The following is a 12,415-nucleotide window of genomic DNA, read 5'->3' as shown; positions in this document are numbered from 1 at the left end:
AGTGCTGCTAATGTCATTTCCTATGTGTGTCAGTCTTGGACAGATCACTATTTACAGTGGAATATGTCAGAATATCCGGGCGTGAAGAATGTTCGTTTCCCAGATGGCCAGATTTGGAAGCCAGACATTCTTCTCTATAACAGGTAAGCACAGTGGACGAAAGGAAAAATGATTTTGTTATTGCATATGTTTCAGTCAAGCATATTTGAGTATTTTATAGAAATGCTGGGTACATTATTTATAATTTGAGACTATTGCACCCTACTTGGCTCTGTAAGCAGCCAGACATTTGAGAACCAGCTCTGTCCCCTCTCCAGTGTTCTCTGCCATGACATGCAGGTTCGAGTCACCCAGCATGCTGCCTAAAATGGCCATGTCCATAGGATGTGCATCATAGGTGCGTAGATTATTTCCATGCATCTTGGTGCTGAGGCATTCTCGCATGTGGTGGTACCTTTGCCCCAAGAGGTTGCCAGCCTGTAATAGTGCTAATCAATGAGTCACCAATGAAATAGAATATATGTTCTTCGCAAGTGTCTTAGGCTCCCTGAGAAGTTAACCCAAGACAAGGATACACAGCTGGGGATTTTGAGAGATGTTAAGCTTAATACTTTCTGCCGGCTTCCAGGCACTCAAAATGATATGTTCTCTCAGTAGGTTCATGTAGGTTCATTAATGTGTGTGTGTAGTGGGCTTTCCTTAAGGAGGGGAACATGCCATCACTTTGTGTAAACCATGGTTTTGAAAGGAGCATTGATTCAGGATAGGGGAAACATCCCAAACATGTCCATTACATCTTTCACTCTTTTCCAGTTTGACATTGGAGTCCAGGCGTGAGCCACTGATAGTTTTTTAGATATAATACGTTTTCCGTGCTGTGATGAGGCTGGGTCACTGCAAAACAGCCATCTCTGCATCGTTTCTGGGATGGGCTGCTTTATTTCACTGATGGATGGTGAGCAAGTTACACTGTCACCAGCCAGCTGACCGGGCTGCTCTGAGGAGAGGACAAGCAGATAAAAGCATCTTTGCCAGGTGCTCATTCCAGGGGTTTCTTGGTTGCTTTATTCTGCTTTACTTTAAGCTTGCAGTTCAAGGATTTTTCCAAATACAATCTTGCTCAAAGTGAGCAGCAATTGTGGATGGCTTCTCACGATTTTCCTCCTTGGATTGAATGAAAGGCATTGCTGGTGTTGGCAGTCACTTGCAGAAGAAAGCCTGGGCCCCAGCGACATGTTGGCCGCCCCTGCATTATGCACCTGCAAGCAGCTGCCTCAGCCTCTCTGGCCTTCTCTGTTCTTGAGCTGCTCAGTCAGAAAATCCCATAACAATAATGGAATCTTTTTTGATGAATGTGTTTGAAGACGTTTTTGTTGGCTCTGAATTTTTAGGACAGAATGGGGTGTCAACCATCCCTTTCTTACAGCCTGTGCAGAACTACATTTGCATGTCTGCAGGCTCATGTCTGGCTCTGAGACTGCAGTCCTCTGGCTACAGATCCCTTTCTGTCACACATTCCCATGACCCTGTGGCTGATGGCGGAGCCTGGGAGGGGGCGATATATGCAGGCCACATTTGGGTGCAGTGCGATCCAGCCTGCGAGGGCTTGCAATTATGCTCATAAATGAGTCGCCAATGAAATAGAATGTATTCCCTCCACATGTGTCTTAGGTTCCCCCAGAATTCAACCCAAGATAGAAATTTTAGTGCATGCAGTTTATTTGCGAAGAGAAGTGAGACAGGGAAGGGAGGGAAACCAATATAGAATTCCTTAAAAAGCAGGCTATGACTGTGCACAATAGGGCCCATTCCCACTGGGTTTCTCTGGGGTGTTTATCTGCCAGCTCCCTTCTGTCATAGGTTGACAGGGGTCTCACCTCCTGGCACCACCTCTGATTGCCAGCCCCATGCAGGGACTGAGTGTGCTCTGATAGCCAGAGCCTCGAGCCTTGAGCAGGGTTGCAGATGGTTGGAGTAGGCAGCTGTCAGGGCCTTGGGCACGGGAAAGATAGCTGTCGACATGGTCAGCTACAGTGCAGATGAGTTGGACACTCAATTTCCAATTGTTTTCACCTTGGCCTGATTGAAGATCCAATCGCAGCTCCCGGGGGCTGAGGGAAGGGCAGCAGTGATGTGAGTGGTAGAGAAAGTGTCCTAGGACTCAGGGGGTTTCTCAGCCAAAGCAGAGGAGGCAGGCAGGATACAAAGGTAACAGAGAAGAGGCAGGACTCACAACCTTGTGAGTGGTGGCTGTTCCACTGTGGGCTTTTTGTGTTATCGTGGTATCACATGGGTCCACATGTGGAATGGGATCTTAGGGAGCAAATCTCTTAGATTCAGCGTTGTCACTGTTAATGGCTCCTGGAGAAGGTTAAGTGGTTGGTAATCAAAGGCCCACGGTGCAATCATGGCTGGTTGGGGGTTGGGAGGCCCGGGAGACCATCACTGAAACGACATCAGTAGCAGCTCTTGGATGTGGCAGGAATCTCCAGCTGAGGAAAGGTAATTTGGATCTCAGAGAAGGAGGTTTTGGGAGGTGCAGTTATAGCATCCGTGTTGTCAAATATTCTGACCTAATCTGGGGGGAGGTAGTTTCTAAATGAAGTGTGATGGAAAGAGGTTAGAGCAGTAGCCTGTTTTCAAGAAGTGAGTGCAACTGGCCAACCTGTGTTTGTGTCTCCAGAATCATCCTCTGAAATGTCCATCCAGACCTCCCCTTCTCACCGCTGTAGCTGTTTTTCATTTGTTCACTCACTCAACCAATATTTAGTGAAGGCTTACACATTGTCAGCACACACTGTTCTAGGATCCGAGGACACAGCAGCGATCAAGCCAGACAAAAATCCCTGCCCTTCAGAGAAAGGGAGAGAGAGAAGTGAGGAGAGGAGAACATACCAGATTATAGGTGCTCCTAGAAAATACAGCAGGGAGAGTGAAGAGCAGGTGCTGGAGCCAGAGGTGGGGCCTGAGACCAACAGACTGGCTAGAAGGAGGTGAAGGAACAAGTCGTACAGCCTCAGGGAGGTAAATGTTCTTGGCAGAAAGAACAAGTACAAAAGGCCTATCAGGAAAGGTTGTGAAAGAATTTGAAATGCCAAAAAAAAAAAAAAAAAAAAATGTTGAAAAAGAGAAAGATGACCAGTGTCCTATGGCATGCTAGATGTGGTCACCTTCCAGGTTGTCCGATTCTGTAGTGGACTCAGCCAGTCATGGTCTTTGGACTAATTTTCAACTCTGTAAGTTCTAGAAAACTGATAGCAATGCAAATGACTCTAATCCCTAGAGAAGCAAATCGATTTTGTCTGGTGGACTGATTCCTCTGTTACCAGATTGGATCAGTGTTCTGGGTGGCCTGTGTACATGTCTGTTCTTTGGATGCTCCTCAGAATTAGTTTCTGACACCTTGCTGGCTCCCTCATTAATTAATGACTTAAATCTTTGACACATGTTCATTTTGTATTTGTGTAAGTGTCATGATTTTATCTTTTAGAAAATGTATCTTTTTCTGATTTCCCTGAGGCAGGAACATGTCATCAAGTGTGTCCGAGGAACAGAAGGGGCTGGTGTGGCCGGAGTGTGTAGGGGGAGAGGGTCAGAGACACAAGGGGGTGCAGCCCACGTCTCAGGTCTTGGCTTTTACTGTCAGTGAGATGGGAGAGGCTCTGATCCTTTTTGTAGAATTTTGTTTCCTTTCTTTTTTCTCTGAGTAATTGTCAAAGTACTTATTCGTATTCTCTTTCTGACTTGTTATCAACTGATTCCCATCCTGTGGTTTTCTGTTCAGAAGTTATTGTCTGTTCTCTGCTTGTATACCCCTCCCAGCTTACAGCAGTGTGTTTTGCTTTTTTTATTTCGTCTGCATCTCAGTAAAATTGAGAGAGGCAGGACACGAGAATGTGTGTCATCATTCAGCCACTGTGAGCCGACACTCCTCTGCCTCAGGCTGACTTGGAGCCCAGCCTGTCTGCACCAGCCTGGACTGTCACTCGCGGACGTTTAGCAGCCCTGCTTGGTTCCCCTCTTTCTGCAAAGGGCTTCAATGGCTCCAAAGTCAGTATTAGCATCCACATTTCTCAGAGCAGGCAAATGATGCTCAGAGAGGTTCAGCCACTTGCCTGAGATAACCCAGCAGAACATGCCTGACTCCAGAGTCTGCCGTACCTCAGGCTGGCCTGCTTCTGGTCATGGTTTTAGAACTCTTGTGTTTTATTTTTCTGCAGGTTAGACAAAGCGAAATAATTCCTCTCTCCCTCCCTCTGAGTTTACTTCTCTGGGCCTTAGCCTTTTGTCTTTCGTTCTGGAAGAGGGGAGCCTGTCTCTTCCCAACATCAGCTGCTGTGGGATTTTCATACTATGGCTTCCTGATAATCTTTCCTCAGCATCTGACATCCAACATTTCTTTGACCAAATCCCTTGCCAGCCAGCATGGAATGACAAAATGCAAACCGCTGTGCAAGGATCTGAGCAGAATTTCAATCAGGGCCAGGGGCTCATGTGAGTGGAGTTTTCTAGGGATGGCTTTGCATCCAGGATGGCCTGGGCAAACTGTCTTCCTGCCTGTGATGCAGGGCCAGTCCACTGAGCAACGTCACCCCCCTGCACTCTGAGGCCTGCAAGACAGATCGAGCCCAAGAGCACGGCTTTTGGAGATGAGCTTATTGATCTTTGTGACATTAGACACAGAGCCAACATGATTGTAGGGGTCTGTGTAATAAATACGTGAGACAGGAATTCAATGGAAAGTTCGGTGATCATCAAGAGCTGCCTGAGGGAAGGGAGGGCAGGCAGCGCAGTGGTGGGGGCCAAGGTCAGGTCACCCTCATCCTGTCCCTCCCCAGCCTGCTGTGAGAATCCCTGTGAATTTCCACTGCTCGCCCAGGGCTGTGCTCGCTGGCCGCCTGCATGGAGGAGCACATAGGGAGTTGTGATTCACAGGGGAGAGATGCCTGAGAGGGGAACTGGTCCGCTCCTGACCCCCTAGGACCTCAGCTCTGCGGGGTGCCAGGCTCATGTGCCCCACGCATGTATCAAAACCTGGAGAAACCGAGGCTTGTAGGGCATGCCACGGGGCTAGTGTAGCTGATGCTGTCAGTTCAGCTCAGGGGAATTTTCTGAGGACCCCCTATGTGAGAAGATACCATGCTTCTAAGAGGAAGGCATGCATTCACTGCCTTCACGGCATTTGCAATCAGTAGCAAATCCCTTTACCCTGGGTGGTCTCATCTGATTTGATTTCATGACTGAGAATTACTATCCTCGTTCACAATTAAGGAAACTGTTTCTGAGATTAGATGGCTTGTTGACACAGGGCCAAGGCCTTGCCTCCAAACCCTTTCACTTTTACACTTGACAACCTCTTCGTGGGTATAAGACAAGGGCTCAGAGATCATCCTACAGAGCAGAAGATGACATGTGTCAGGGTTATGCCATCTTAGAAAGATCTGGAAGAGAGAGATCCTCATCCAGCAGGAGGAGGGGAGAAGCTGTTGGTCGGAGAGTGGCCATACCAGACAGGTCAGCATAGGACAGTCCTGGATTATGTCTGCTGTTGTGGCACAGCTGTTAGTAGTGCCCCTTTCACTTCAAAGAGTGACCCATTTTAGACAATAATTTATGTGGTCACCTCACCTTAGAACAAGTGGCTACAGGGAGAGAACAGTTAGATTAAGGCCCGGGGGCAGCAAGATAGGGCACCTTCATGGGAGAAGACTAAGTTAGGCCGTGGCATGGGGCTCTTAGGGGAGTGATAATCTTGGAAGGGACCAAAGGTTTCAGGACCCTAAAAGCATTCGCTTTTAATTCAAGGGAGGGAATAAAGACTAGGAAAATAATGTCAGGATGAATTACAATCTAAGGAATTCAGATCAGTCCAACCTGACTTTTCTGGAACTCTTTACTTGACTCCCGGCAAAGTCCCGTCCCCTGGGCCACTGTGTGCCATTGAGGACTTGGTGTTTCTAAGCAGCATGTCATGTGGCAAATCCAGGTTTAACATTCCTGTTCTCCCCCTTGGCCAGTGAGCTCCATCAGAGGGACCATGTTCTATTCTCCAAAAGTTAGTGTGGCAAATAGCACAAGGAAAAGCATCAAGTTATGGTGAACAAATGCGCTATTGGGAGCCATTACCCACGTCCAGTAGGGAATTGATGGAGGCCAGAGCTTAGGTAATAGCACTTGGAACTCATGCTGGCTGGATTGACAATCAGTCTTTCCAACCCCAATAAATAAAAAATAAGTGAATTCTAGGGTTTCGGGAAAGAGTGTGGGGTGTGGGTAATAAAATGTACATTGTTTTAGCCTGAGAAACCAATTAACCTAGAAATTATCATTCTCCGTTCTCCTTCACTTCCCCTATCAATCTGTCATGAAAGATTATCCAGTTTAAATTACTCCAGTTATCTTTTAGCATGATTTATGGTCTTTTACTTAAAATCAATTGCACATGCTTAGTAAATCAGATATTTTTATTATTATTTTTTATTTATCCTCTATGGCTTTGGAGTTCCATACCAGATTACAAATGCATTCTATTATAATTTCTTCTAATACTTTTCAGTAAACCAAATAGTTTACTTTTTATTTTGTGTTTGTTTCTTGAAATTTTGTGTATGGTGTGAGGTAAAGGTCTAACTTTACTTTTCTTTAAAGGATAGGAAATGGTTCTAACATGATTTGCTGAACATTCCGTCTTTTCCCCACTGAATTGAAATGGAATGGTTGTATTCATCTATTCATGTACAAACAGCAGACTGAGTGCTAAGCAAGGTAAACGAAAAGAGACATATATCTTGAATATCATGCTGAAATTTTAAAACATCCAAAATAAAGGGAAAACCTTTAGAAGCCCTCCAAGTGAAAAATCAGTAGGAAGAAATTTGCCTCAGTTAATAGAGCATTATTTTCAAATATCAGAGGGAAATTATTATTTTTTTATTATCAGTGCCTTTATTAAGTGAAAAATTTTGACTTTATATTTCTTTTTTTTTAAATTTTTTCTTTATTGCAGTAACATTGGTTTATAACATTGTAAAAATTTCAGGTGTACATCATTATACTTCTATTTCTGCATAGATTACATGATGTTCACCAACAAAATACTGATTACAACCCATCACCACACACATGTACCGAATTATCCCTTTCACCCTCCTCCCTCCCCCCTTCCCCTCTGGTAACCACCAATCCAATCTCTGTCCCTATGTGTTTGTTTATTGTTGTTATTATCTACTACTTAATGAAGGAAATCACACGGTATTCGACCTTCTCCCTCTGACTTATTTCACTTTGCATTATACCCTCAATGTCCAAGAGGGAAATTATTTTTAAAATAAAATCTGCTGAACTGAACTATTCAGGCAGACACTTAGGCAGTTTCAAATTGGTAAAGACTCAAGTGATTTACATTATGTCTGAAAGAATTACTCAGGGATATACTTCAGCAAAATGAGATGAAACCAAAAAAGGTAGACATGGAATACAGTCAGGAGTTGTTGGCAAAGAAACCACTAAAAGTCATAGTGGTAATATTTTTAAATATAAATAATAACTGAGAGATTTGGGTTGGGAGGAACTTGAGAAACAGAAGGAGTGACAGTGGGAGTTTTCTGTAGGGCTTCTCTGGTTCATGAATAATATAGAGACACTCTAGTTAAATGTAAAAAATGTACAAAATGAAAAAAGCACAAGTAAATCTATGTATTAAGTATTTGAGTAAATATCAGAGTAATTGAAATGGTGATATAACTTCCAAACCAATAGACGTAAAATAAGGAATTAGAAAAATTCAGTCAGCACACCCAATGAATGAGTAGAAAAGTAGCAAACAATATAAGAAAGTATGGTAAAAAGACAACTAATAACATAGCAGAAATAAGTTAAAACAATCACTAATCACAAAAATGCAAATGGGTTTAAATCTCCTGACAATTCCAAAAACAAAATAGACTCTTTGATAATTTTAAACAAACAAAAATAACCAACTCTTCGATATATACAGAAGATAGATTTTAATCAAAATGATCCAACAGAATGAAAATAAAGGGATTGAAAAAGTTATGTCTAGAAAATGCCATAAAAAGAAATCAGGAGCCGGCTCCGTGGCACAGTGGTTAAGTGCGTGTGCTCTGCTTTGGCGGCCCGGGGTTCGCAGTTTCGGATCCCTGGTGTGCACCATGCACAGCTTGTCAAGGCATACTGTGGCGGCGTCCCATATAAAATAGAAGAAGATGGGCGCAGATGTTAGCCCAGGGCCAATCTTCCTCAGCAAAAAAGAGGAGGTTTGGCATCGGCTGTTAGCTCAGGGCTGATCTTCCTCAAAAAAAAAAAAAAGAACTCAGATTTAGTAGTGTTCTTGTTCAACAAATAAAAAATAAAGACGAAAGGCATGAAGAGAGACAAAATGAAAATTTTTTATATTGATTAGAGGCAAATTTACTGAGAAAACAAATTATGTGGCAAACAATGTAGCTTCAAAATATACGCAGCCAATACTGATGAAATAGATAAGAGAAATAGACAAAACTAGAATTGTAGGATGATAAGTATGATTAATAGGATGAAATAAAGCAGTTAAGGCTGAACCAAGAGATATATAGAGAGATTTGTATCCAACAAATAAAAAATATTATTTTAAACACACTTGAAATATTCACAAAAATTATTTTTGAACCACAAATAATATCTAGTGTTTTATAAAAAGTACATATGATATAGCTTATATTCTCCCACCACAATGCTATAAAAGTAGAAATTAACAACAAAGGGATAGGAATACAGTAATATGTGTGTATGTATATATATAATCTCAGCTTATTTTTTTAAAAAACACTCTCAAATTAATCTTGGCTTATAGGAACTTTTAAGAAGTGTCTTTTAAGGAATGAATGACAATGAGAGTGAACATCTGAAGACCAGGGAGATATGTCAAAGTAGTGTGTAAAAGTGAGAAAACAAGGAAGTTTGAAATTTGGTTAATTAAGCTTATACCTCAAAAAATTAGAAAATGCATATCAAAATAAACCCAAAGTATAAGGAAAAAATTAGTAGAGACATAAATAGAAATGATTTAAAAAAGACAAAACAAGCACATACACATTTAAAATCAAGAAAATCAAAACCTAAAATCTAGTTCTTCAAAAACCTCAAAAAACAAATGAATAAATGAAAGACCATATAGAAAAATTGAACATATCATTGAAAAGGGTGATTTTCTAGGGAAATACAAATTACTAAAAGTACCTAAAAAGTGGAAAATCTGAATAGATTTAAAAATACGTACAAAATGGAAGAGGTAGGCAGAGATTTACATTTTAAAAGGTACATTTGTACATTTGAATTTTACATCTTCAAGGAATAGATAAATCTGTCATAGAAATTATTCTTAAGCATGGATAAAAATGGGAAGTTTATAAAGCTAACATGGCATATTGAACTAACATAGCAAAGACATCTCAATAGAAGAGAACTGTCACCAAATCTCACACATGAATATGAATGCATTTATCCTAAATGAAATACGAAATCCAGCAGTGCATTAAGTGAAAAATACTAAATAAGTTTTATTCCAGGTAGGCAAGGGTGGATTAACTTGGTAGGTTTACTAATGGAATTCACTACATAGCCATGTTAAACAAAGAAACAAAGATGTAATCTCAATAGAGACTGAAAAATTATTAAATTCAGCTCTAATTCTTGGTTGAAACACATGATAAACTAAGACTAGAAGAAAACTTTCATAATTGGATAAATATCATCCACAAGAAGACTGTGTAGCAAACATAAAGCTAATCATTGGAAAGTTAGATCCACGTCCAAGTCAAAGACAAGGCGAAGACGCCAATATCCCTGCTGTCAGTGATCTGCTGGGGGCCAGAGCACTAGAGAACAAATGAAAAATAAGAGACCTAAATATTACAGAGGAAAATACAACACTGTGATTACTTCTAGTTCATTATTTACCTAAAAATAGAATCAGCTGACAGACTTCGAGCTTGTAAGAGAGTTGTGCGAGTAAGACAAGATAATAACTGAGCTACACCTCAGTGAATAACAGTGAAGCAAAATGGAAAAAAGGAGCTCATTTACAATAGTGAGGATAACTGTGAAATACCTAGGAAGCAACCTGATACAAATGCACCAGACCACTGTGAGGACAGCTATCAAAAAGTTGCAAAAGCAACTCGAAGACAGTGAAGCCAGCCAGAAGCAGCATGTGTGTTCTTCCTAGCCCCCTTCCCTCTGCAGCCGCCCGGATGTCAGAAGCAGGGCACAGCAGCAGCATTGCTGTGGAAGGTTTTGGGGTCACGCTCTAGAACCACTCTGTCCAGGTGCAAGCCATGCCTGCAGTCCTTCTGCAGTAGGTCAGGGGGTTCAAGAGGAGACAATCGATGCACTTTGAAAACTCTCAGGCTGCTCAGCTGTTTCTTTGGTGGTCCTCTGAGTCCTTGCAGCCCAAGTGGGTGCTCTGTGTCCTGCTGCCCATTTTGACTCTTCTGTTTGGGGGTTTTCTTACTGCTGCTTTGCCTAAGAAGCTCCCAAGAACTTGTTAACAATGGCGACTTCAGCTCTATACTTCCCCCAGGGTCTGATGCAGCAGGTGTGAACTACAGCTCAGGAATCTGCCACAGGTGGTCCCTGGACCAAATTTGGAGAGACTCTGCCATGCTGGACACGGATGCCAGCTTGTACTCCTTTAATTAGGTGGAAGCTGGGAGGAATTTGGTGGCTGGAAGTCGTAAATTTCAGCCTGCACACTTACTTCAGTTAACACTCTTGTCTCCCTCTTGCTGTCCCAAGAAAGACCAACTGAATGCTGAATGATGCTCATACCATTGGTGGCTGATGGTGAAAGAGAATGGGAACTTACTTCTACACATCTGAGTGCTTCTCCCTGGTATTTACCTAGTTAGTGCTTCTCATTTTCCCCAGAGATACATTGATTCTAGAGAATTTTAGTGAATCATTATAGATTCCTTATGCATTTTGTAATCAACAGGCAAGATGTGTTATGACTATAACAGTTCCTTTGATGTTCTTAGTAAGCATAATGTAGTATGGGTTCCATTTTAGAGACTTCCAGATGGTGCCTCTAAAGGCTTACTGAAGACCTGTGGCAGGTAGCATTTGGGTTTGAAGGCTGCAGTTGTTTCTGTCCTTCTAGTAGATGTTTCACACTCTTTTTATCTTGGCTTTGTTGACCCTTACCTCATTTATTATGAAAGTTAACCTCAGACAGAGGGCAAAGCAAAGAAAGAAGTCTTTATATTTCAACAAACTAGGATCAATGGCCATGACAAAGTCAAATTGCTTAATTTCTGTCCCTCCTTCCCTAAACAGCTAAATTTCTTTTTGTATATCTTCCTACAGTCCATCCACCTAATACATTTTTATATGGTTATAAAGACTGCATTTTTCAGTCATCATAAACATTTTCCATGTTTCCATGGGCTTTTCCTAATCTTCGTTTTAATGGTGACAATATTCCATTGAGAAGATGTATTTTAATTGACCATTGTTTGACATTTGGTAAGCTTCTCATTTTTAAAAAAATAATTTTACCTTTTATTTTGGAATAATTATAGATTCACAAGAAATCGAAAAAGAAGTGTACACGGGTACATCTTGTTATCCTTCCCCAATTTCCCCATTGGGAACGTTTTAAATAACTCTAGTACAATATCATAACCAAGAAATTGACATTGGTACAATCCACAGAGCTTATTCAGATTTCACCAATTTTACATATATGCATTTGTGTGTGTATGTGTAAGGGTGCATAATTCTAAGCAATTTCATCATGTGTAGATATGTGTAACTCCTCCCACAATTAAGATACAGAACTGTTCCATCACTGCAAAGATCCCTCCTACTGTCCCTTTATAACTACATCCTCCTTGTCCCTAACCCCTGGCAAACACTAACAGGGTCTCCATCTCTAGAATTATGTCATTTCAATAATTTTATATAAATGAACTCAGACATTATGTAACCTTTTAAGAGTGGCTGAATAGCACTCAGTGGTATGAATGTACCACAATTTGTTTAAACTCTTCATCCTTTGAGGGACATTTGAAGTGTTTACAGATTTTAGCTATTATAAATATAGCTACTGTGAACATTCATGTACAGGTTTTTATGTGAACATAAGTTTTCATTTCTCTGGTATAAATTACACAAGAGTGCAGTTGCTGGATTGTATAATAAGTAGATGTTTAGTTTTGTAAGAAATTGCTGTACTCTTTTTCAGAGTATCTGTACTGTTTATATTCCCCCCAGAAATGTATGAGTGAGATACTCTGCATCCTTGCCAGGATTTGAAGTTAACACTATTTTTCAGTTTGGCCATTCTGATAGGTGTGTGATATTTCATTGTTGTTTTCATTTGCATTTCCTAATGGCTAATGATGTTGAACATCTT

General features: G+C 41.3%; 1 protein-coding gene across 4 annotated transcripts in view; it reads left to right on the top strand.

The window, feature by feature from the left end:
• The window catches only part of LOC101408132 (neuronal acetylcholine receptor subunit alpha-7), a 115,711-nt gene that overhangs the window by 60,865 nt on the left and 42,431 nt on the right, over positions 1 to 12,415 (top strand). For all 4 annotated transcript variants that reach the window (XM_087428821.1, XM_087428819.1, XM_087428820.1 and 1 more), the window contains exon 4: positions 34 to 143. In XM_087428821.1, the coding sequence (XP_087284947.1) occupies positions 34 to 143 (110 nt within the window). The remainder of the gene's footprint in view (positions 1 to 33; positions 144 to 12,415) is intronic.

The sequence above is a fragment of the Ceratotherium simum genome, chromosome 3 (assembly GCF_057802395.1).
Source record: "Ceratotherium simum simum isolate JZ-2026a chromosome 3, ASM5780239v1, whole genome shotgun sequence".
NCBI lineage: Eukaryota > Metazoa > Chordata > Mammalia > Perissodactyla > Rhinocerotidae > Ceratotherium > Ceratotherium simum.
This window is presented reverse-complemented; position numbering and strand designations above follow the sequence as displayed.